This window comes from Octodon degus, unplaced genomic scaffold (assembly GCF_000260255.1).
Source record: "Octodon degus isolate 3935 unplaced genomic scaffold, OctDeg1.0 scaffold00008, whole genome shotgun sequence".
Taxonomy (NCBI): domain Eukaryota; kingdom Metazoa; phylum Chordata; class Mammalia; order Rodentia; family Octodontidae; genus Octodon; species Octodon degus.
This window is the reverse complement of record NW_004524584.1, coordinates 6,210,783-6,236,463: the sequence shown is the minus strand read 5'-3', so window position 1 is coordinate 6,236,463 and position 25,681 is coordinate 6,210,783. Positions and strand designations below refer to the sequence as shown.

Sequence of the window (25,681 nt, the reverse complement as noted above, 5' to 3'; positions counted from 1 at the left end):
AAAAGATAAACTAACAATGAAGCAGTTTCAAAACAGGTTAGTAGGACAGTTGCAATAATGAATGCATTGCTCATTGTTGTCGTCATAGTGGTCATTCAGAGGACAATATGCAGACATGATTATGTTGTCTGAACACTAGTAGTACAAACCTTTCTTCTCATTGCACTAAGAGAAAGTAGCCAGATGTCTATCCTAACTGTTCTGCATATACCAAAACCTTTCCCATTCTCCTCATGTTCCATCCTGGTCACTCAGTTTTTCTCCCAGAAGCTGGTCTGCTTCTGTCTTACGTCACAGTGATCCCGAGCTTTTCAGCTGCTGCTTAACAAATATTCACAGAATGCATTATGAAAGGTAACAGTGGCAAACATGTCCCTGACGATCTGAGCTGCCTGGTAGAATGGTCAGTGCAAAATGCAGCAGAGCGTTTGTACTCCCAGCACCACACGGCTGCCCGGAAGCAGCTCAATCCCCCATGCCGAGAGGATGGGAACGCTGACTTTTGCTCTTCCAACTTTGGACTTGATCCTCTCCCCGTGACTCTTACTGTTGCTATAAGCAGCCTCATTCACTGTGCTTCTGGCCATCAAAACACCCACTTCCTCCGTAACAACTCAGGAAGGACTCAGGCAGACTACTGAGAGAAAGAGGGTTTGTTGGCCCAGTTTAGAAGGTCAGCCCTTCTGAAGGAAGCCAAAGAAGTAAATATCCAGAGGACTATATCTTTTAATTGTTATTTTGGTTTTACTTATTAAAACATAAAAAATAAAGAATGTGTTAAAGGACAAAATGATACTGACTCCCCCTTCCTTATTCCCAATAGTAATTGTCTTTAGTAGTTGGTGTGTTTCTTTCCCAACTTTAGTGTGTGTATAATACTTATGAACATATATGATCTATATGGTATATATACTTTATATTTCACATATATTATATCTCTATGCAGTCAATAATGGTCTCACAGTACACATATTGATTAGTGTCATAGGCATTACCTATTAGTGAGGCATATATTCTGAGTCAAACCATCTTCCGTTGTAGTCCCTTACTTCCTGCCCTTGGGGGATGAAGGCATGCTGCCCCCGTGGGCATGTTGCTCATGTGTCCTTTGCATGGATAAGCTTTAATAATGATTTCACTAGCTCTTTCCATGTGATTATCTAGGTGGCCTTTGATACATTATTGCAAACAGGGCTTCAGAGAATTTGCTTCTATAACTATTTAGCTGTATATAGGCACTTTTGTGGAGTAAACTTCAAAAAATTTCTGGGTCAAAGAATTTGCATATTTAAAATTCTTTTCAACTTTAAAGTACCAAGAATAAAAGTAATACAAACAACACTCATGTAACTTTTGCCCAGAATCTTCTATTGCTTCAACTATAGTCTGTTGTCTTATTATTGACCTCCCGTCGTTGTAAAATATTTTTTTCTGACCTCTTGGAAGGTGCACAGCATACACCATGGCTCTTTATCTTCAGTTAGTTCTCTGTGTATTTCCACATTTCCTGAGTGGAATATTCTGTTATCAACTTTAATAACTTAACATGATAAAATTCTTTTATCTAATCTATTGTCTCTGTTTTAATTTTGTTCACAAATCCAAAGGTGACTTTTTAGCACTTTTTCCCTCTAGTACAGGGTCTAGTCTGGAATCAGATATTGCATTTACTTGTCCTATCGATTTAGTTTCTTTTAATCAGGAATAGTTTCACCATCATTTTGTTTCTTTTAATGCATTGATATTTTTAAAGAATACCTTTAATGCATTTTAATACAACCTCTCACGCTTGGATTCTTTTGACATCTCTTCATGGTTAGATCCAAGTTATTACACGTTACATAAATGATGGTGTGTCCTTCTCAGACTGTCACTCCTGGAGGCATATGATGCCCTGGTGCACCTTATGGTGATGCCGTGAATTTTTGTATTTTAAAATCTGGTAAAAGTTTACCTTCCAAAGCCTTGTGCCAATTACGCATGTGCCGTAGTGGTTAATATTTTGTCATTTTTACAACCTTTTCTTTACATGAGATATTGTCAGCCTCTTAGCTGACTCTCAATCTGTACTCTGTGCTTGGAATGTTTTACTTGAAAGACAGAGAAGCAAATGCCCCTGGGGAGAGTGAGGGGCTCGAAGGTTCATGCAACTAGAACAGAAGCCGATCATCTTTTATCCTTCAGGAGAGAAGAGACACCATTTGCCTTGCATACCTAGGAAATGCCTGTCCATTTGCCTCCCCTTCTACTTTCCTGTTTTCTAGTGAGAGGAAAGGGCAGCACAGGACCTGAAAAGGGAGGGCCCAGTTTCAGTGCTTGCTCCACCTTTCATTAGGTTCTGTAAAACAAGGCACCGACTGCCTAGCTCATATCAGCAGGGGGAAGACACCCAGGCAGGAGCTGGCCTCCCTGAGCAGTGCTTGGATGGCTCTGCCCCTTCCGGGTCATTGATTGCCCACTGCCACCAGAGGAGGACAGGGAGTCCAGAGAATAGGGCTCATGGTGGGAGACAGGTGTATCCACCTCCCCAGTGCACTGGCACACCCCATCAGCCCTAGCTAATAGCTCCTCAGACACTACTCTGAGAGCCTTAAGCATTATTGTCCCTATTGGCAGGTGGAGACAGTGAGACAGAGTGGTTAAGTGACTTGGTTATAACTGCTGGGCTTGTCTGAGGGAGAAGCCATGCCAGGACGGAAGTACAGTTCAGGTGACCAGAAGAACTTAAAATGCTTGTGACATTGTTTTAAAATAGCTGTCGGCAGGCAGCAGGTACAGGAAGGCAGACTGGAGATGTGCCTAGCAGACATTGGTAAGACATCAAAAATTACAGTGTAAAAAAAAAGTGAATAGACATAGTTTGCATGTTAAAAAAAAGTTACAAGGGGCAGTCTTTCAGAGACTGAGAGCATGTGAAGAAGAGGGAAAAATACTGCAGGCTTTGGTAAACTCAGAGAAGGCAAATAAACTCTGCAGGCTTCCCACAGAGCTAGGCAGAGGTCTGCAAGATGGCTGAGCCTTGATCCAAGAGCTCCCGGCCTTCTCAGAGATAGAGAGGTCCCCTGCCTGGGCAGCTTACCCCTCGCTGTTTGCTGTCAGGAGCCCCTGCCATCTACATGCCAGGTGTAGCCCTATCTTAAGGCTGTAGGAAACCCAAGTGTCCTCCATGCATAGGCCAGAGACAAAGATGGAGGTCATAATGGCCAACTGACCAAGGCAGGAACCATACAGAATCATACAAGCCTGGGAGTCACCAGCACAACAAACAGAACTGCTGAAAAAGGAGGAATGTGCTGTGACCCCTTAGGATGAGCCTGGGGCTGGGGTGGACAGCCGTGAGCCATGGCGGTAGTGGGACTCTAGGAGAAAACACAATTCCTGCAATACTCAGTGAGGTAATGATGCTGCGCTGAACATGGCTCTGGAAGGGTAGGGCAGACAGTGAGGTGGCCTTCTAGCTTCTTTCTCAAACCATCCCTTCCTCTGCCTCTTGTTCCTTCATGCCATTCTGTAATCCAAAGGGCCTGGAAGCTGACTGCCTTAGAGGACATCATTTTTGTCTCAGCTCTCTAGACCCCAGTGGACTGCTGGTTTTCTTCCTAAGTTATCAGCAAGCCGTCCACCATTGGAAAGGAGAAATTCTCCGAGAATCTAGAGCGCCTTGGGCCAGTTAATCCAACAATATGTTGCAGAGGCAGACTCTTCAGGAGCACTGGAAGCAACCCCCAGGCTCTCAGAACTGCACGGGAGAGAACCAGCCTGCACCATTATTAAACTGATCCTTCTCTAGGCTTGCTTGGGCAGTGCCCTTCTCAGGGCAGAAGCCATGCTTTCCACCTCCCTTCTACTGACCCTGGCCTGGCCCAGAGAGGGTGCCACCTGCCTGCTTGTCAAATGAATGAAGGCAGCTAGTGAATTATTCAGCACTCATCTTTCCACCTTTTCTTTTTAATTATAAACTCAAGAAGTATGAGGCAAAAGAAAAAAATAGTAATGCATACGTGCCAGCCATCAGGGGCTGTCATGGGTGTGGGTGGCGAGAAGGCGGCTGTTGCCCTGCCTGTGTAATACAGACAAATGGCTTCTAGTTGGTTGAAGAACGGGATTTTTTTTCCCAGTTGGAAAACGTTACCAAGTGGCCTTTCTGTTCTTCACACATGAAATACACACTATCATCCGCATATTTTTAGTTAATTTATGTCCAAATAGGTCTTTTTAGAGCTGCTGGAAAATGATGTTTGGGCTGCAATTACCTTTCGCGGCATCTCACAGAAGGGTTTCAGCGAGCACAAAGATCATGGGAGAGGCAGCCAGGAGCCCACCGACTGTAAATCTTCCCATTTGTAGTTATTCAAATCACATATTTTATTACTAGCATGCAATACATTGTGTCATTCATTTTGAAGGAGCATCTAATGCTTCAAGAAAAGCTTGGAAAAGCATTCTGTTTAGAAACAATTTTGTCTGCCGCCTAAGCTGTGCATCTTTTTTGGGTTGTCTTTTTCCCCAGCCCTTTCTGGTGTGCCATTTGCGTGACAAATGAGACCACCCTGTGCCAAAGCTCACCTGCCCCTGCAGCCTGCCTCCCACCCAAAGTCCTCATTCTCTGCCTGTTGCATCATAATCCTTATTGCAGTAATAAATTAGAGTGTCACCATCAAGATTGTGGCTTCCAGAAAGAAGTGTGCAGTAGGGTAGGCGAACTCTTTCGGAAAAAGGAGAGAATGTTTTCATGAAAATTTCTGGTATCCTGGGGAACTATGAACAACCTCTTTATTATATAGACTCAGTTGCAGTTCGACAGCCCAAAGCTATTTGCACTGGCTGTTAGGAGCTGGTAACACCCAGAGATGGATAATCTTTCAGACAGAAACTTCTTTTCCTTCTTGGCTGATATAAATCTTATCAGGTTAAAAAAAAATCACTTTACTGATTAAGTTCGGGAAAATGCACTGTGTACTTTCAGGGTGCTTTTAAGTTGAGACATTCATTCTGAAATACCTTTTGCATTTCGCACTTGGGATTCACTTTAGACCTCTTGGTCCAGGTCAGTGGACAGTGACGGGGCAACAACAGCGAATATGTCATATGGATGCACCTCCAGGGCAAGGCCATCTGTGTCCCAACCAGCCAACAACAAGCTTTACTGAGCTCCTCACAGGCCAGTGCTTCACTCAGGCTGATCAACTGCACAGCTAGGCTGGTCACTGCCCCCAGGTGGAGTGTCCAATCTGCCAACTCCAAAGTGACTTTTAATGTTCAATGTAAACTTCATCCTAGTTTGTTCTTTACTTCTTTTTGTATCACTTCAAGATCTTTTTGCAATTTAGTATATAACCAATGCCCTCACCCATCACAGACATTGCTCAGTGGGACCAATATCTCTCTTCTCTGTACTCAGAAGACCTTGCCAGATGGTTCTCAAGTTGCCTGCCTACTGGAGTCACCTGAGGACTTTTTTAAAATTAATGTCATGAATATTTTAATTTATTGAGAATCTCTCTGAGTGATAGCCAAGCATAGGTACATTTTAACAAGCTTAAGGTGATTCTAACATAGAGCTATTAGTCACAATCCCTTGTTATGGCCAGGTGAAGCCTTAGCAGCCTTCTCAACCCAGCAACTAACAATGATCAGAGTGAAACCTAATCAGGATCAAACCTAATGCAATCTGTGATTTATGCTTGTTGATCTATGCCAGTGGTTCTCAAAGTGCTGCAACCATCCTGGAAATTTGTTTGAAGTGCAGATACTCAGATCCTGTTTCTGAGGTAGGAAACTCGAAGGTGTGGTTTGGAGCCAGTGTTGTCGGCATCCAGAAGATGCTGACACACACTGTCATCTGAAAGCCACTACTCTAGCCATGGGTTGTGATAAATGGTTGCATGTTAGAATTACCTACCAATGATTCTGGTAGATTTAGTGGCTTGTTTAAAAACCTACCAATACTTGAGCATGATGCCAAGAAATTCTAAATTGGAAAACCCATGGCATTTTAAAAAAAGAAAGGGTAAGAATACTTCTAGAGCAATTGTGACCGGCAACCAAGCTTAGAAACCAATGTGGAAGGGCTCCTACCTGTGCAGAGATAAGCCTTGACTTCAGTTGGTGTTATATTCATCTGATGCAACCAGGTAGGCTGGAGTGACTGCCTGGGCTGAGAACACCCCTGGGAGAGTGAGCATAGAATTATCCTCCTGGGCATGCTAGCAAAGGGTAGCCCTTCAAGGTGTGGACTGTGGCAGAGGTCTGAGCAACAGCACTGAAGAAGGGTTAGAAGTGTTATAGAAGGCCTGTGGCTAATTAGAAGCATTAATATCAAAGGTTTGAGGTATACCTCCCCCCAAAACCCACTCCTCCCCAGTATTCCCTGTGATAGTTTGGATGCCAAAAAATTACCAATAGTACTTTTAAACTCGTACCCAAAGAAATTGTGTATATTTTTAATGAATGAGCTTCTTATAGTTGCTGTAACAAAGTAGTATGACCTGGGTGACTTTAAATAATGGAAAAGTTTTATCACACAGTCTGGAGGTGGGGAGCCTGAGATCAAGATGTTGGTAGAACCATCCTCCTGTGACAGCTCTACAGGAGGATGTTTTCGTCTACCTGTGATCAATCCTTGACATCCTTAGTTTATAAATGGGTCAGCCCAGATCTGTCTCCTTCTTCACCTGGTACTCTCTCTTTTAAATCTCTGTCTTTATATGAAGTTTTCATTAGGAAACCAGCATTACATTTACAGCCTGCATTAAGCCACTATGACCTTATCTTAACTTGATCACATCTGCAAAGACTGTATTTCCAAGTAATGCCACATTCACAGATTTCATGGATTAGGACTTCATTATATTTCGGAATGGTTGTAATTCAACCCACAATACTTAATAAATTTGTTCTCATGGAAATACATTGTGTGTTTTGTGTATCTATCCTGTTGGATTTTCACAACTCCAATACGCTTTACATATTGCAAACATTTTGGAATAGTGGGCTTGTAAAATTCAGAGCATGCTCTTAGGTTATCAATCTGTCCCTTCCTAGCTTCATGTAATTCATGCACCAGAACTCTAGTATTTGTATATGATCACCACACACAATACACTGAGTGCCTAGACTCCTACCATAGTCCCCCCCATGACTTTGTTTTACACAGGTACTGGAGAAAAGAACTGTAGCAGCACTCAGACACACAGAAGTGCTGCCCAGTGGGCTTCTCTAGGATAAGTAATGAGAACAGAAAGTCAGTTCTGTACCAGGACCTTGGCCCAAAAGACTGCACAGTTGAGTGGGCTATAGAACCAAAATTATGTGTTATACCTTTCTAATTTTACTGTGGCAGAACAGTGAGCTAGCTACGTGGCATTAGTGAGATCCACTACCACTTCAGAGTAGAGCTGAGTCTGAGTAGTATTGTGTCACTAGCAGAGCGTGGGGTATCGAAAGTTTGCTGCATGTTGGCTGAGACTAAGGGCCAAAGTCTGACACCTGACACCTACTGCCCATTTGCATCATGCCTCACATTGGCATAAAACGTGAAGATGGCTGAATTAGGAGTAATCCATTGCCAGGTGTCTTCTTTGGTTCATAAAATTCTACACACAGAGAGACACGCTCACACATTTGTCATGAGAACTGGGTTTACACAAATTTGAAGACTTTTCTTGGTAGCCCAACCATTCAACTCAAAGCTGTATGTAGAGGGTCAGTAATAAAATCTTGCTGGGTTCTCAGAGTCCTGCTGAGAGTGTCCCTTCTCTTATTTTCTTTCTCCGAAGCCCCAACATTAACCTCTTTGGCAGCTCTAGGGAAACCTATTCTCTGCAGAAATCAGACCTGTGCCTCAGCATTCCCTGGGGAAGTGAGCGGGCAGGTACTTTGGCAAACCCATGCCAGGACTACTCCCTCATCAGCCCTCTGTGCCTGCTTGGATGCAAACCCTTCCCCAGCAAGCCCTATCTCTTCTTCACTACCTAAGAATTCCATCCTTATGAGAACATAAAGCATTGTCACCCAAAGGGCATGCTCCTCCTCCGTGGCCCTTTGGAGAAGAGACACTTACATCACTTGATGTGGACATACAGACCTTGGCTTCTGGTCCGGATTTCTCTGGGGAGCAGGACTTCCTGGCTGACTGCCTGCTGCAACACTGGCCTGCTCTTTACTTCCATCCCCTCCAGAAGGCTGGTCATCACCCTCTAAATGAGTAGAGTTCCCATCACATAACTGAAGACAAGTTAAATAATCACCATCATCACCTTAATCACCCCCTGAGCATCAGAAGGTGATGCTGCTGAGAGAATGTTTGAAAAGACAGAAGGAGAATTTTTAAATCCCGAGGAAGGAAAGCACCTACTGTCATGTTCCCCTGCCTTTGCATCACCTTTCCTTTTGTCTCAGAGGTCAGTGTCCCCTGCTCCTCAGCTGAGTAGGAGAGCTGCTCAGACAAGCTGTCACCTGCCTTTCCTGGGTGGCTATTCTTGGATGCCTGGCCACCTGCAGGGATGGAGGGAGTGGTGGTGACAGGCCAGGCTCTGTGTTCAGTGAGGCCCAACAGCCCAAGGTGGCAGGAGGGCTCATGGCTCCTCGCCATTGGGCTTGGCACTGCCACTTTATATGCAAGAGGGAGCAGCTCAACAGCTGTCACTGACAGCCCCTGGGGTCTGCTGCAGACTTGGCAGAGGAGAACACTTGCAGATTCCCAAGTCGTCTCTTTGAAATTCCAAAGAACTAGACTTGTATCTCCCATCCCCTCCTCACACACAAATATACACAAAACATAAAACTAACTCTGCATTACTCACAGTCCTATGCTGCCAAGTTTTATCTGTCTCAGTCTTGCACATACACACACACACACACACACACACACACACACTCACATGTTCTTACACAAAATTTCATTCTTTTTTGCACACCTGCCAGGATGGGGCAGAAGAAGAGACAGAGAGACAGAGAGAATACTAACTGAATTCCTTTTCACTCAAAGGGTCTACAGGATGTTCAGGGTCTCACTACAAGGTAGGACTAGTAGTGATCTGCCTGCTTACAGCCTCCCACGAGCTAGGATTATAGGTGTGTGTACCACCACGACCAGTCTCAATTGCAGGCCTTGATTGAACCCCTGCTTACAGGAGTTTTAATTAGATGAGCTATTTGGCCAACCCTTAAGCCTGGTAAGTAAGTAAAAGCCCCTCTCCTGATATGAAGGGGCCCAGGCCATCTCAAGGAGCAGCAACAACCTTCCTCTAATAGCTGCATTCAGCTTCAGCGGAGGTCCCTGAGCTGCCATCAGGCACTGACCTGAGGGTCTCCTGATTCGCTGGGTAAATTTCCCACCGCTCTTCCTGGTCATGGCTACCTTGTCAACAAAGCAGTGCATTCGTTGCTGTTCTGGGGGCTCCTGAGGACGGAGCATCCTGAGCTGCGCAGCACAAGCCTGCCCTCCAGGCATTTGTCATGTTGCTGGCATTTGTGCTGAGGACGCCCCCACCACGAAAGCTCACCAGCATCCTCAGGGGAAATCAGGACTGCCTTCTGTGCAGAAAGTTGGATGTGTGCCTGGGGGAGGTTTGGGCCAGGTTGCCTTTATTCCTCCCAGACCCTGGATAGGAACCCAGATAAAAATACACTCTGGAATTTGCTCTTTTTTTTTCCTTCACATTAACTGTTTATACATTTTACGGTAGCTTTGCTAAAGTCCACTATGTATATTTAGTGATTTGAACAGATTGCAAGAATGGTCAATACCAAAATAGCTTCCTTGGGCTGAGGCATAAGGCCAGCGAGGAGAGGAGGGAGGCACTGCTGTCCCCACTCAGTGCAGCCTCTATTCGGTGTATCTTGGATTATGGACTGATACAGGATGAAGGCCTAGAGAAAGGGCCACTGCGGTGAAATCCTGGTATTTGGCGTGAAGAACTGAACACAAGGAGTGTGTTTGCTGTCAAGAGTGATGTGCGTGGAGGGGGCCTTGGCAAGGGCCTGCTCTGACACCTAGAAGCAGCACCGGTGTGGGATGCACTCACAGGGCCCCCATCAGTCTCACCTGCACCTCCTCTTCCTTTCCCCTTGGCCATCCCCTGCCTCAGCCTATCCAGGCTGCTGAAAGTTCTCAGCATCTCTGCTTTAGCCTTGGCAACCACTGCTCTCTGCCTGGAATTCCTTTTCTCACTTTGCTTGGTGAACTTCTCTTTGTCCTTTAGGGCTGAGCAAGCAATAGTTAACACCGCCTTTGCTGTGCCCTGTTCCTAACAGATACAACCACTTACCCCTCCAGAGTACCAAGTGACCAGATGCTGGTGAGAAACAGGCACAGGTTGAGTTAGGCAACATTACGTGCTTACCCAGGTAGGAGAGGGAAGCACCAATGTCCACACCCAGCCTAAGGCTCTGGCAATGCTTGACCACCACAGCACACACCTCCTCTCATTCTGCCTGTGATTGGAAGTCCACTCCAGTCTCCGCAACCCCTGGGCCCAGCCACATCCTTCCCCTTTCCTTGGAAATTATTGTAACTACATTTTAAGTCTCTTTTTCCCATCTGTTTCCACCATCCTCTGTAGCTGGAGGCCTGGTGATTCATCTCTGGGACTCCAGCTCCTCCTCAGATAGGGCCTGGCACAAAATAGCTTTTGCAGCTTACTGGTTGGTGGGCTGAATGAATGAAGGGTGTACATCAGCTCTTCAGGTACACAACCCCTGACTACTCGATGGTCTCACAGTCAAGCTAAAGGCCACACAGAGAAACAGATTAGAGACTCTGAGTGGGACAGCAGGGTAAGAACAAGGAGAAACAAACCAAAGATATCCCTTTAGGAACACAGAGCTTCAGCCTCCCCGGTCCTCCACTGAAGGGCAGGGGGCACAATGAGCATGTGGACAGGTCCCAGCCCAAAGTCCATCAAAGCCCCATTCAGCTGAGGGCTGTCTACAGGATGCACAGTTAGGTAGGCTTCATCTCAGAGATGCAACACAACAGAAATGGGCTTCAATGACAGCGGTGTTAGAATCAGTAGGTCGAAAATTGGGGTTGGGAGGGGGAGACTTGGTATGCGCCATCCACTTGCATTTGGTGTGCTCACATGTGGCCTAAGACCAGCATAGCCACACCAAGCCTGTTCAACTCCTCTAAGTAGGCACAGCAAGATTGCCCACCTGTGAGGCAAGCACTATCCTTTTCTTTTCAATTTTTAACTAATTTTATTGAGAAAGAAATAGCAATGAGAACAGGTTAGTAGGACAGTTATAATAATTAACACATTGCATATTATTGTTTTCATAGTAGTTATTCATAGTACAAGATGCAGACATGGTATCTTATCTAAACACTATTAGTACAAATCTTTCTTCTTATTGAACTAAGAGAAAGTAGCTATATATCTATCCTATTTTGTGTATATATATATATATATATATATATATATATATATATATATTTCACTACAAGATGGTCCTTCATTTATATCCCCCTTTTTTGTTTAATTTTGTCAGAGATGGGTATTCCATTGCTATTCAAGTATTGTAGGTGTGTGAATTCAGCAAAATAACCCAATATAGTCCAGTAGCCCATAATAGTAGTGGGTTATCTGCAGAACTAGCAGTGTCAGAAGTTGTTGACTTGAGCCTTTTACAGCTCAGCATATTAATATGGCTTTAGTTCTTATACCTTGTGTTTATACTTTTCTGCTGGATGGTTAAGATCAAAATAAAGCAAGACCTATATAACAGAAAATGTAACTTTTGTATCTGACAAAGGCAGCACTATCCTGACCAATGAAATTCACAAGATGTGGCGTTGAGGCGGTGGAGTAGAGAGACACACTTGTCTCATCTGTGTCATCAGCTGAAGTCTGATGACTGAACTGACCGGGTTTCTCCTTCTTGCAGGGAGGGAAGATTCCTGTGAGGTGGACAGCGCCAGAAGCAATCGCCTACCGCAAGTTCACTTCAGCCAGCGATGTCTGGAGCTACGGGATTGTCATGTGGGAAGTCATGTCATTTGGAGAGAGACCTTACTGGGATATGTCCAACCAAGATGTAAGTGTCAGAACTCCTGGTTGCCAGAACACCCATCTAAGAGACCCCACATGCAGTGGACACCAACCAGAGCTTGAGGGCAGGATGTATGGAGACATCCTTGGCTTCAGTGTTTGGAACTAGCCACTAAGCCTAGCATGGATAGCGACAGTCCCAATGCCACAAAGCCTATAAATGTGCATGGGCCACAGATGCCAGCCAGAGAAACCTCAGCTGGTTCCAAAAAGCCATGAGCCATGAACAGATCAAGTCCAAACTAAGCAGGAGAGTGTTCTCTGTGTCACAGGGCCCAGGTCCTGTGTTTTCCTTCCACCTGCATGATGCGGATGGAGATGAAGGAATACTGGTCTGAGGGCTAGGGCCTGGGTTCCTGTCTTACTCCTCTGTGACAGTTCTACTGTTTTTCACTGGTTGTATGTTTGGGACTTGCGCCTTCAGCTTTACAGAGAGGAACTACAAAGGGCCTTCTCTGAGAACCTGTGCCCCTGTAAACCCGTGTCATTGTCAGTGAAGGATGAGCGGAGAATACATTCCAAAGAGGGCAGAGTCTGATGGGCCCCAGAGGCACATCCTGTCTGTGGGAGGGCAGAACATTCCTCCAGGGTACCTGCAAGGGACACAAGTGGGAAAGGAAGGAGAAGGGATATCACAGGAAAGGGCATTTTGGTACTCCAAATGAGAATCTTTGTTCCATCATTACTAAAATGTGAAGAGTTTTTTTTTTTTTTTTTGCTTTGACAAGGTTCCAATCAAAAGTCCTACCTAGATTTCAAAACACTACCTTTGACCCCAGCAGCTCTGCAAGGCCCAGTCCAATTCCATGCTTTGAATACATACCCTCTCTTTGGAGAGAAGGTGACTATGTGCAAAATATAAGTACCTATATTCTTGTCTTGCTCTTCACCATGGGGTGAGGGGCAGTTCCCAGCTCACAGACTAGAAGCCATAGGACTCTCCCCAGTAAAGATCTGGTTTCTGTTGCTCTTTAAACACCTTCCTGTCTGGATGGGCTCGAGGCACTCATCAACTTGGGGAACTTGTCCTCAGCAGCCTGCTGTCCAGTCAGGGGATTAGAGTCACGGCATTTGCTCCAAAGACTGAGAATGGCAGCCATTTCTCAGTGAGACTGTGTGGAAAGGAGCAAGTGCTCCTGGGACAGCAATCACGACTGGCACGGGCAGTGTGCTCCAGCCTCCAGTGGAAAGATGGCTGCACCACAACCATCCTGATGTCAACGGTGGGTAGCATCTAGGTCCTCTATTATCTGCGATTATCCACACTTCTCCTCTGCTCCTACAGCGTGTCCAATCAGTAAGTGGCAGAGTTGATGTGGAGCATGCTTTCATGAAATCAGCTGCATACTCCGCTAGATGAGTAAGAAATGTTAGCCAGACAAAGCAGGCCCATCTTCTTGCTCCCAGAGGCCTTCATTTTATTGAGAACAATTCAACCCACATAGACTGGGTTAGAGAACTGACAGGCAAGATTTGATATTCAGGATAGTCTAAGTAATTGCACTCACCGATGCTGAAAACAAATAGAATTTTGGTATTAAATTTTCAGAATTCCCAAGTCATTCATTTAACTCACAGGCACTGTGAGCTAATTGTGACTACATATTGTGTTTGCTGGTTCTGACCTTGACAGGTTCACAGCCCCAGTGGTAAATGTATAGGCCTTTGGAAACATGCAGGTAGGGTAAGCAAGCTTCCTGGATATTTGACACTTGAGCTGGGTCTCAGAGTGAGTAAGAATATCTGTAAAGTTGCAGTTTATTCTAATTATGTTGTATTTCTCAAAAATAAAGCCCTTAAAGCACTGTCCCAAGTGCCATTCTGCTCCCTATGCCAGACAGGAGGCTACTTCATGCCCATTCAGAAAGTTGATACAACCTGGCCCGGGAGAGAGCCTGGGAGCTCCCAGCCACTGGGCTGTGGCCTCCCTCATCAGAAACCGTGGAGGCAGTGGCAGTAAAGGATTTTACAGATGACAATTGAAAGGCTTTAAGGAAGAGAATTGCAGAGGCAAGTCGGAGTGCTGGTAATTGGGCTTCTGGAGCCCAGGAAGGTCTTTGAACATGTACAGAGAGTCTGTCAGCCAGAGAGAGCTACTTGGAAGTTCTGCTGCTTGGATCTGATTGACAGAGATAATGAGAGTGGCGGTGTCTGTGGAGAGAAGCTGCGGTATCATTGAAACATCAGAGCTCAGCTTAACCCACTCTGCCCTGGTTCCTCCACTACTCTGAGCTCCTCCACTTCACTCGCCCCACTGCAAGGTCGAGTAGGCACCACCTGCCACCCAACTCACGGGTGGGAGACACAGGATCCAGGGTAGCCAGGAGCCCCTTGAGGACATGGGGGTGAAGGGAGGGGCTCTGCCATTTCCCAGGTGTGATGAGTCACCTCCTCCTGGTCCTTAACCCACCCCACACCTTCTCCTGCTGGGTTCCAGTGAACAAAGACACACTTTCTTCCCCTCCCTTGCCACTCCAGCCTCTTCCACTAGCCCTGGGGTGTGTGCTTACTTAAGTGTTTTAGGTGGCCAGAAGTGTTACTGTAGACCATTCCACGTGAGACAGCAAGGTACCTGCAATAATTCCCTGGGTCCCTACTTCCACCTCCTCTTACACACATATACCTTCACTCTCTTTTCTCTGAGGATGCCACCTGGCCCGTCTCTAATTCTCAACCTCCATGTAGCCCATCCTGCTAGGGACCAAGGAAGGGGCATAAACGTCCCTCCAGCTCTCACCTCTTCTGAGCAGAACAGCTTACACACCAAACCCAAAGCCATATCTTTCTATACACTTCAGTCACTGGAGTCTAGGCTATCAGGTGGCCAGACTGAAGGCATTTCTGCAGATCTTCTCCCTGTTCCGCATGCTTGTTCACAAGAGAGGTATGAGAAAGAATGACCTCAAAATCCTACCAGAGAACCAAAATAAAAAAAAAATTAATGTAAGGATGTTTTAATTTGGTCATAAGAGACACATACTAAATACAAAACATCCAGATCCTTAAAAGTTTTTCAGGGTTATAGCACTTCAAAGAGAAAGGGATAAGTGCTACCTGTGTACAGTTAATGACCTAGGTAACTTTTTCTTTGCATTATGGGTAAAGACTCTTCTATGTGCAAGAGCATCAGGGATCACAGACAATGAGCTCAGGTACTCAGCATTATCTAGCAAATGGAGTGAACCCGCACTTCAGAAACTCAAGCATGGGAAGGAGTTCCTATGGCTATCTTCTACCCAGAAAGCTGAGAAATGGGATGCCGAATTTACCAATGCTTGGTGATTTTCAGGTGCTATTTCCTAGACCTCCAAAATGACTAGTAGTAGCCTGCCGTCTGCCAAGAAAATGTGCACCGTAGGACGCATGGCAGCAATATCACCCTCGGTGGGATGAGGACTCTTTCCCACACTCACTTGTGCAGTGATCAGCTGACACCACCTACCTCAATGTGCCATTCGGATCTTTTTAATAACCCAACTGTGCAGTTTCAGGAAGTCAAGCGCCTCTCCTAACATGCTGTAGTTAATGAGAAATGGAGCTAGGATTTGAACCCTGGCTTCCAGGACCTATGCCTCCAGTTGCTTCGCAGTTTTCAGCAGGGCTGGCACTTCGGTAACCCAGAAAGAGCTGGGCCCCTTGCTGGGTCATGCACTTGTCTTCTCTGGGCCCCCCTGGGCTGGCTGCCCACAGGGAGCAGGGGAAGGGGCAGACTGATGACCCAGGCTTCTGGGAGTGGTGCCGGCTGCTCATGCTCGTGGATGAGCTTAGCTCCACGTCATGTCATGGAGACATCAAACAGCTCCAGGGGCTGAGTTCCTGGGCTCTGAGCGCCACCACAGAACCTCAGAGGAGTGGCCTTCCAGGTGCTTAAAACTGACAAAAATTAAAACCAGGAACCTGAGCTTTGTTCTCTGCCCCATCACTTGCCAGCAGTCTACCTCTGGGCAAATTATCTCACTGCTTATGCCTCCATTTTCCTCAAGGGGAGCATGGAGTTAAAACGCTCTCCTAAGAGGACAGCAGGGGGTTTGATTGACAGCAGTTTGGGAGGAGGTAAAAATTTGTCAGTGAGACTCATTGTTCAAAAGTGAATGTTCCCAGTTACTGGTCTTTTTCGATAGCGACAATATTGTTATGGTTTTATGCTTATCTTTCACCATACTGAATGAAAAATATACACCTTGATTATCTCTAATAACTTCGGCTTGTGTCACTCATGCCCATTTTATGTCACATACGCTGCGCTTAGAAATCGCAAAAATATAAACTGATAGAAATACATTTTCAACAGTTTTTAATGTTAAAATGGTAACCAGCTCTGATACATTTAATTTTTTTTAAATATTGTAAAAAAAACCCCAGAAAAATCTTTGAACTCCAAATCGTTTTCTCTGTTGTTTAAGGTACTTTAAATATAAAATCAATGCGTGATTATTACAGACGATAAAAAATACAAATAAATGAAAAGAAAAACCAAAGCACATTCATATTTCTACCTGCCTGGAGGCAACCACCCTTAACTCCATGGTATATGGAGTCTCCAAGGTCTTTCCTATGCATGTGTATAATTGTTGGATTTTGTTTTGTTTTGATTTCTGTCTTTTATAAATCATGATTATACTATACCTGCAGTTGTGCAGCCTGTTTTTTTTGCCTAATATTACAATGTGAGCTTATTTCCATTTCAATAGACACATTTCCGTAACATCGCTTTAAAGCCGGCGTTACGCTTTTCCGGGCTTGCTTTCCCAAGCCTCGGGAGTGTACCATAATAAAGTATGTTTAGCGCTTGGGCCACTTAGAATTATTTTTGCTATTACAAAAAGCACAGAGCAGGCACAATTGATTTAAATGAATTAGGAATTAAGAAATACAGAGTGAAAAATGTAAACATCTGAAAAGCAAGGTACTGAAAGATCTCAAAATGCTTATAAAATTATCCCCGGGAGATCTTGAAATTTACTAAAACTTGATTGGAGATACTTATTCTGTTTGACCACCATGGCATTTTGACTGTTTTCACTTTACTTAACCAAATGTGTAGCCTAGTGATCTTTGCCCTCCAGCCTCAGTTATTATTGCTTTGTGAAAATGAAAGTAAATAATACAGAGAAGGACCTAGGGAGTCCTCCTCCTCCTTTCCTCCTCCCTTAGGAAACAGGGAATAAAATCACTGCAGGGTTTGGGCATGTCCTTTGTAACTGACTTCACTGGCTTTCCTATGTGTTATACTTTTTCCACTTGAGAACCAGTAAAGCAGAAATGGGCCCTTTGTCTTCTAATGGAGAGGAGACAAAGAAGAAGTTCCTCACCATCCTTCAATGAGAATTTTCAAAGATCTCATGTGCATCAGAGCTGCACTGGTTAGTGAGGCCAGAACACCAAGGCACCATCAGATGTGGTCCTTGCTTTGTACCACAGCCCAGGTGGGGGATACAGAGAGACCCTTAGGATGGGAGCGGTCTGGTCACAGGCCAGTATTCTTGAGCTAGCCTAGTCCGGGAGGCTAATTTGTGAATGGCTAGCTGGTGGCTCACCCTCCAGTCACACCTGTGCCCTGTGCACCACTGCAGGTCATCAACGCCATCGAGCAGGACTATCGGCTGCCCCCTCCCATGGACTGCCCGGCTGCTCTCCATCAGCTCATGCTGGACTGTTGGCAGAAGGACCGGAATAGCCGGCCCCGCTTTGCAGAGATAGTCAACACCCTGGACAAGATGATCCGGAACCCGGCAAGTCTCAAGACTGTGGCAACCATCACCGCCGTGTGAGTCTAGTGGGACCAGGTGACTCCTAGATGTGGTGGTCTTCTGGGTGGGGACACAGGGGATAGCCTTTTGTTCTCTTGAGATGACAAGGCAGAGCTTATCCGCTAGTCTTAGTTACTTTTCTCTCACTGGGACAAAATACCTGACACCCAAAATTAAAGAAAGGAAGTTTTATTTAGCTCACAGTGGAGGTTTCATTTCATACTCAGCTGACTCCAAGGCAGACTGGCACATGGCAGAGGGCAGTCGTTCGTGGTGGCAGAAAACAGCAAGAACAAAAGTGAGGAGTAGCAGCAGCCACAACGGCTACAGAGAGCAAGGCTGTGTCCTTTACGTTGCATTCAGGCTCTCCAGCCCAGCCTGGGTGCAGTACCCACACCCGGAATCCCAGCAGCGCTCACACCCATAATCCCAGTAGATCAAGAGCTAGTCACAGACTCTGCAAGTCCACCCATGACTGCATGAGGCTTTGGGGGGACCACCAGACACAAACCATACCACCACTCATGTGGAGTTCCAAGACTCTTCCCTTCTGTCTTTAGAATATTCCATGCTGCAGCCTTCTCCAGGACTGAGCACTAGGCTGTTCAGTAGAGTAGCTGAGCTGTATCTGACCTGATTGCTATGATTCCCTACTTCTAAAGGATCCTGCTTGCCAAGGCCATCTTCCCATTAAACACACAAGTCCTCTGGGCAGGGAGAGCTGCATCTTGGAACTTCCACCAACAATATATTGGCAGGGAAAGGCTGTCATTGACAAAGAAATACAAAGCTGCTGAGGGTTGTGAGTGAGCGCACAGAACTGCCATCAGCTTCTTCCAGCTCTGCACTATTTAGCTGCATTTGTACTGTTATCCCACTTATTCATTCATCTTTCCAACCAAAATTTGTTACATGGTGATAGACCAAACACTCCACCTAATGCTAGTGCTATAGAATGAGTAACACAAAGATACTTCTTACTCTCAAGGAGTTTAAAATAATTTAAAGGCCGCAAACATTAATCAGCTGATCATGAAAAGAAATGCAAAAATAAAGCCTTAATAGCTGTTGTGGCAGGAGTGGTGCGCGGGTCACTGAAAGCTTGTACCTTTAGCTGCTGCAAAGAGGTTTTTCTGATGAGTGTCATCTTGGCTCAGGGCTGAAGGGCAGGATGCATTAGGTGGATAGGAAGAGGACGAGGGTAGAGAGACATGGTACAGCATGTACAGAAGTCCTTGGGTGAGCAAGTCCAGGCCAGGTGCTGAGTGCACTTGGAGGAGAGCTTACTGGGGCTGAGGGTGGCCAGGCGAGCAAGGGCAAGACTGCTCAGAGCCTTTAGGCCATGGTAAGAATTTTGGCATGATCTTCAGAGCAGTGGGAACCTATTAAGTGTTCTAAGGTGTTTCTTGAACGTCTGAGAGTTTTTAGCATGCATTTTGAAAAAAATCTGCATTTTGAAAAAATCATGTGGCTGCAAAGGGGACCTTATATAGGGGAACACTTCAAGAGTCATGTTATGGAAGGTAGCATGTCTTAAGTCAGGGTATTGGCTTTGCAAAGAAGTAGATAACTTGGAGAGGTTGGGGAGGTAAAAATTGATATGACTTAGTGAAGGACTGGAGGGAAGGCTAGAGGGATGTCAAGACAACAACCTGGTTTCCAGCTTTGGATACCTAGATGGCTGCCTTAAGAAGTCAGTGGTGGGCTTCTGTCCTCCATTTCCTTCAAGTAACCAAGGATAATGCCAGGAAGGAAAAAAAATATTACCAGTAGATTTAGAGAGGTTGTGGTGAACTGGACATAATTTTTTAAAGATCTGGATCTTTAGATGGCTAGGATCCTAGATTTCAGTTGATAAAGAAATTAAATGATGTCCTTCTCTTCAACTGAATGCTGTGCCAATCTGCCTGCCTGTGTTGACTGACCTCCAATAGTACCTGGAAACAAGGGGACTGGGCTCTTGATGGCAGTGAGATAGAGTTCTGTAAGGAGGGGTGGATCTGCGCAGGCTCCACGTCTTGGGGGTCAGCTGCTCTGCCCACATGGTCCACCATCGGCCTTCATGCTGCAGTGCACCTCTGTGCACACATCTCTTCTGCTGTAGCATCACCTGCTCCTCTGTTTCACCAGGCCTTCCCAGCCCCTCCTCGACCGCTCCATCCCAGATTTCACAGCATTTACTACCGTGGATGAGTGGCTCAGTGCCATCAAAATGGTCCAGTACAGGGACAGCTTCCTCACTGCTGGCTTCACCTCGCTTCAGCTTGTCACTCAGATGACATCAGAGTAAGTGATGAACAACCCTTCTGTCAAGCCCACAGGTGGCCCTTCCCCTGCTACTGCAGATGATTTGAATCCAATTTCCAGTCTCGTCTCGGCCACTCCTTCCCTGTACAGAGCAGACATGAGGGCAGTGCTTTGGAAGGTGGAGGGGAAGGTGGTCAGGGGCTGGAAAGGGAGGGGGAGATCTATTCCGGGTCCCAAATGAGAAATCTTCAAAGTCATAGCCATATGTCATTTGCCTAATCACCGAGTCTCTCCTCCATTTAAGTTTATAAACTCAAGCCATCAAAGAGAGCACCCAGATGGAAAGAACACAGCCAGACAGCACTTTAAACAGTGGAGCAGAAAAGGCATTGCACTGGTTCAGCAACAAGCGGCTGTGCGGGGGCTCGTCCTCCATCTCTGACAGTGCTTGTAAATAAGCATACATCTCCATCCCCCACAAATTATTTACCAGTCTGCTGCTCCCGTAGGAGTTTGGAGAAATACACGAAATAAAATTATTCAAATAAGACAAGAGCCAGAAAGGGTCTTAAAGATCCGTGTGGCCCATCATTTCCCAAGAATGTTCCGAGTACAGCCACTTGTGGGAAATGCTAGTAAGTTCTCCTTGGGGGGAAAAAAAAGGTCCCACAGTCAAATAAATTTGGGAAATATTTCATACTTTATCATCCTCTTAGAGATCCACTGCTGATATTTGCACTATCAAGGCCATGAGAAATCCTGAAATAAGGAAACCTATTTAAAGTTATTAAATACCTTGGAACAGTATTTTTGAGGGGCAGGTTCTTATGGAACTGCAGTTTGGGAAATATTTGTCTAGTTCCGCTTCTGTCCATCAGACTCTGAGATGACATCAGTGCTAACGCATGGCAAGGCCAGGGCTTAATCCTTCTTCTTGGCTGCCATCACCAGAAAATCATTCTCCCCCCATCACGGACGGGGCTGCAGTGGTCCCCCTACTTTTCTGCACACTGGAGTCACCTGGAGATATTGAAAAATTACTGACGCCTGGTTCCCACTCCCAGGCTTCCGACTAATTGGTGTCTACTGAGACCCCAGCATCAGGAGTTTTAAAGGTCCCCAGGTGATTCCACTCCACAGAAAAGTAGGCAAATCACTGGATGAAAGTTAGCAAAGGTCAACCGTCACCCTCTGCACATGTAGAAGTTCAGATAACACTTACCAAGAAACCAACCAACTCCTTCCCCAACACATGCATGTGCGCGTGAGCACGTGCTCATGCACACACACACACACACACACACACACACACACATGCACACATGCACACATACCTCAAGGGATCTCATAGGCTGCCTGGTCTACAATGTGCACTGAAGGCTCCAGAGTAAAATCTGGTGACCTATAACTGGGAAAGGATCCATCAGTTAGTCAGTTGGAAGACACTAATTGATCTCCCGTTATGTGTCAGGCACAGTGCTAGGTTCTGGGATTCTCTCCTGGTCAGGGCAACTGCTGCATCCGGGACAGGGAGATGGAGTGAGCCACCCCTAACACTGGAGCCCCAGAAAGAGCTTCCGAATGCTCTGACTACTTGGAATCAGTCAGCCCAGAGTCCAGCTCCTGGGCATTTGTTTCTCTCAGAAGTGATTGTGACTCCACATTTTTCCAGGGAGATGGTTTAAATATATATCTAGCCTTGAATCCACTAAACATCAGAATCTCTTTTCAAAAGATTCATTTCCTGATTCCTAAAAAAGGACAGTTCCTGGCATTTTGAGTAATTGCCAAACAAACAGCAGAAAATGAAAAGAAGTGCCTCAGGAGGGGAAAGCCAGCATCCCCCGCTTTAAGGTAACATGAGTGTCCTAGACAGTGAGGGGCCTGAGTGTAGGCAGACATGGCATCCGTGCAGGTGGGCAGCTCCTGCTTTCTCACTGTAGTCTGCCATTACAATGGGTAGGGGCTGCTGCCATGTGTGCCCCACAGCCTGAGGGGATCAGGGAAGGGATCCCCTCCATTGGGGACAGTCACATGGACATAGACAAGGAGATGACTGAAGGGAAAGTGAGACTGAAAGTGAAGGGATGCAGTTCAAAGTTCAACATGTACCTACACTGTTGGAGCAATTTGTTTTGTTTCCCTTTTCTTTTTTCTTTTCTTTCTTTCTTTCTTTCTTTCTTTCTTTCTTTCTTTCTTTCTTTCTTTCTTTCTTTCTTTCTTTCTTTCTTTCTTTCTGTCTTCTTTCTTTCTTTTTTTAAATACAGGGTCTCACTACGCAGTTCAGACTCATAGTGATCCTGCTGTCTCAGCCTCCCCAGTGCTGGGATTACAGGTGTGCGCCACCACACCTGGTTCCAGGGCCGGTACAGCATGTAGTACTGGGGATTAAACTCAGGACCTTGTATCTGCCAGGCAGAGGCTTATACTGCTGAGCTATCTCCCCAGACTGCTTCTTCTTCTTCTTTTTTTTTTTTTAGCAGAATAAAAAATAGTAAAAAAGAAAACATTAGAGATGACACAGAATATCACTAAACAAAATAATAGGAATTCAACAATGGCTTGTTTCTTGAGGGATAAAACATGGAAAAAGAAAATGAGTGACTCCATAAAATAAATTGTGGAGTAATTTGCAAATTCAGAATTCAAATGTGCTTCTCAAAAGTGTTTCCTAAAAAGACATGGCAATTGGACTATCTCAACCAACTGTAGCCCCTGGATGCCCGACTACCAGCTGAAAAGGGGGCAGTGGCTGGGGAAGGACTGTGGACAGAGAGCCAGCCCAGTGTTCAACAGGACATGCAGTTTGTCAAGAGATCTGTCAGACTGGTGTTGGAGGGCTTTGGGGAAACAGAGTCAGAACTTGAAGAGTTCTGAGCGAAACCCTGCTCAGGCACTGAAAGGTTGGCTGTCCTATATGTGAATCCCACCTCCTTCATTACTAACCTGCCATGTGATCTTGAGCACATCACTTAACTTCTCTTAACACTACTTACCTTGTCTCTAACCATGCATACAGTAGTAATGCCCATCTCACTGTGTGGGAGAGAGAAAGAATATCACTTAGGAAGCACATGGCCAATTACCTGCCCATAGGACAAATGCAAGAAAGGACTGCTGCTGAATTATTGCTATTTGTGATTTTATAGTGCTTTGTCAATTTTCACAAAATGCTCCCTTATAAGTTTAGATAAGATACTATATGGTACATAGGACACACTCAAGCAGTGTTACATGTTGATATTATTGATTAAGGAAAGATACATGGGCCTTCCCAAGGTCAAATTTAAGCCTTGAACTTATTTATATTAATACAGATCAAAGACAAATCCAGTACAAACTGCATCCTAGGCATACTGTTTGGGTTCCTGCTTGAGCAGATATTTTTAGTTATTTTGAGATCAGCCTCCTTAAAAATGCATGAAATGAAAATTCAAATAGAGACAGAAATGTGAAATTCAAGAGAAAACATCTGAAGACCAGGCAGGCCCCATATCTTTTCAGTCTCAGTGGGTGTCCACTAATTTAGGCAGAAATTTCCACAGAATAACTGGAGCCCCATAGCGTATGCCTTGGAAGTGTTAAAAGACATAGCAGAGGAAAATTCCAGTCCATTTGAGGGTCCCGGACACAATGAAGGGCTGGTGGCAAAACCCATAGGCGACAAACATATCCCTAGCATAAGGGAGGGACCTCCTACGCTCCCCAAACCGGAGGAGGTGTTAGAGACAAGGACCAAAGCATGGGGGATACGAGACTGAGCAAGAAAATATCCAATTGGAAGCTTGCCAAAAATGCGGGTAACCTTAAACTAGTTGGATTTTAAACACTTTTACATGCCTACCCTACTATTTTCAAGAGCATGATGCCTTTGATGAGGAGTTTGGAATTGTGAAATGTTGCCTTAACCCTCGAATGACTTCCTGTGTGATTGTTTCCCTTCTAGAGACCTCCTGAGAATAGGAGTCACCTTGGCAGGCCATCAGAAGAAGATCCTGAACAGCATCCATTCGATGAGAGTCCAGATGAGTCAGTCACCAACGGCCATGGCGTGAGAACTCTTGCCTTTTTGAGGGAGGAAAGGAAGGAACAGGACCCGGCTCCTGGGGGACCTCGCGGTTGACCACTGTGGAGTGTGCTGGAGAGACGTGCTTTTCAGCGAGAAAGGTGTTTCCATCAATGAGGAGTAAACTGGACCTGTCGTTTGGCTGCAGGCACCCTTCATCTCTCAGTGACAGAAGCATGTCTGGGATACCGTGGGAAACCAAACATGAAGTAATTAAGAAACAGAAAGGTGATCTTAACAGTAGTGGAGACAAAACAGTGTGTGTGGGGGAAACACGATTGAATGCAGCTCTCGCCCTCTCTGGGCTGGAGTTACTATCAGAAGAAGGGAAGGAGATGGAAGGAAGACACAGAGGCCGCTCCATTTGCTTCCTTGCCAATGACGTTCTTTTCTTTTCTCCTTTCTTACTCCTCCCTGAGAGTCCCTCGCTCCCCCACATCCATTTCCCTTTGCTCATGACTCCTGTAGGGAAGTTTCTGCAAACAAAACCCAGCTCCTGAGTCTCCAGATGTTGTTCTGTCAGTTGCCAAAGGACTTTGCTGACCACTGCATGGGGATCCAACCAATTCAATTAATGTCTTCATATTGAAGAAGAGATGTACCTTCAATTGAAAACCTTGTTTTTCTTTTGTTTGCATTTTCTGCAAAAAGGAAAAAGATACCACAAAATTGGAGAAAAAAAAATAGAAAAACCTGTTTCCGTGTGCAAGGGCACACATATGTATGTCTGCGTTATAAAATGACTGTGCTTGTTCTAACAGATGCAAACAAGGAAAAAGAACTGGGAAATCTATGCACCTGGGAAATCCAAAGGGGCCAGAATAAGTTGTTGATTTGGCTTTCTGGTTGTCCCAGGGGCCTCTTGGCTTGATGGGAAATGAGGAGATGGGAAAAAATGAACATGAAAGGAAAAAAGAAAAAAAAACTCTCAAGAGTTGGCAAATTCAGATAGGAAACAGGTGAGTGGTTTGAATTGGATGCAGTGTGGGCTATTCTAGAATGATACTGACTGATGAGTTATTCTTGATGACATCTGAAGAAAAGGAGAAGGAAAGTGTATCTGGAGAATGTTCTTCCACATCCCTGGAATCTGCAGTTTAAGAGAAGGCAAGAAAGAGTTCTTGCCCTGCCTGTGGACTGGCTTAAACCGTGTGGCATCCAAGGAATGTTTCGATTGTGTATGTGTTTCTCTTCACATTCCTTATTGTACCTCATTGTTCAATTCACTTTTGTAAATTCCACCTAACACTTAAATATTTTTAATTTCTCCTTTTACCTTACTCTCCTTGCTAATTTTATCTGTCTAATTAAAAACAGCAGAAGCATGTCTGGGTTTACGTAGAATGGTGTCAGAGTGTGTGTCCCTGGGTGCCCTCCACTGGGTTGTCTCTAAATTACAGGAGAATCCTTCACAGCCATCTTTCTTCTCTGTAATGTAGAAGACAGAGAAAACTTCCCTGATCCCATGACTCCTCACAAGCAGAATATAATATACTCACTGACACTGGTGCGGCCTAAAGGAGAACCTGAATAAATATGAAACCCCCAAGTAAGAAGTCATGGCA

The 25,681-nt window shown here is 45.3% G+C and overlaps 1 protein-coding gene across 2 annotated transcripts in view; it reads left to right on the top strand.

Annotated features, from left to right (window-relative positions):
• Positions 1-25,457, top strand: part of Ephb1 (EPH receptor B1) — a 436,689-nt gene extending 411,232 nt beyond the window's left edge. For both annotated transcript variants that reach the window (XM_004625001.1, XM_004625002.1), the window contains 4 exons: positions 11,890-12,039; positions 17,627-17,820; positions 19,934-20,089; positions 23,997-25,457. In XM_004625001.1, coding sequence (XP_004625058.1) covers positions 11,890-12,039; positions 17,627-17,820; positions 19,934-20,089; positions 23,997-24,105 — 609 coding nt within the window. In that variant the 3' untranslated portion in view covers positions 24,106-25,457. The remainder of the gene's footprint in view (positions 1-11,889; positions 12,040-17,626; positions 17,821-19,933; positions 20,090-23,996) is intronic.
• The last annotated feature ends 224 nt before the right edge of the window (positions 25,458-25,681 follow it).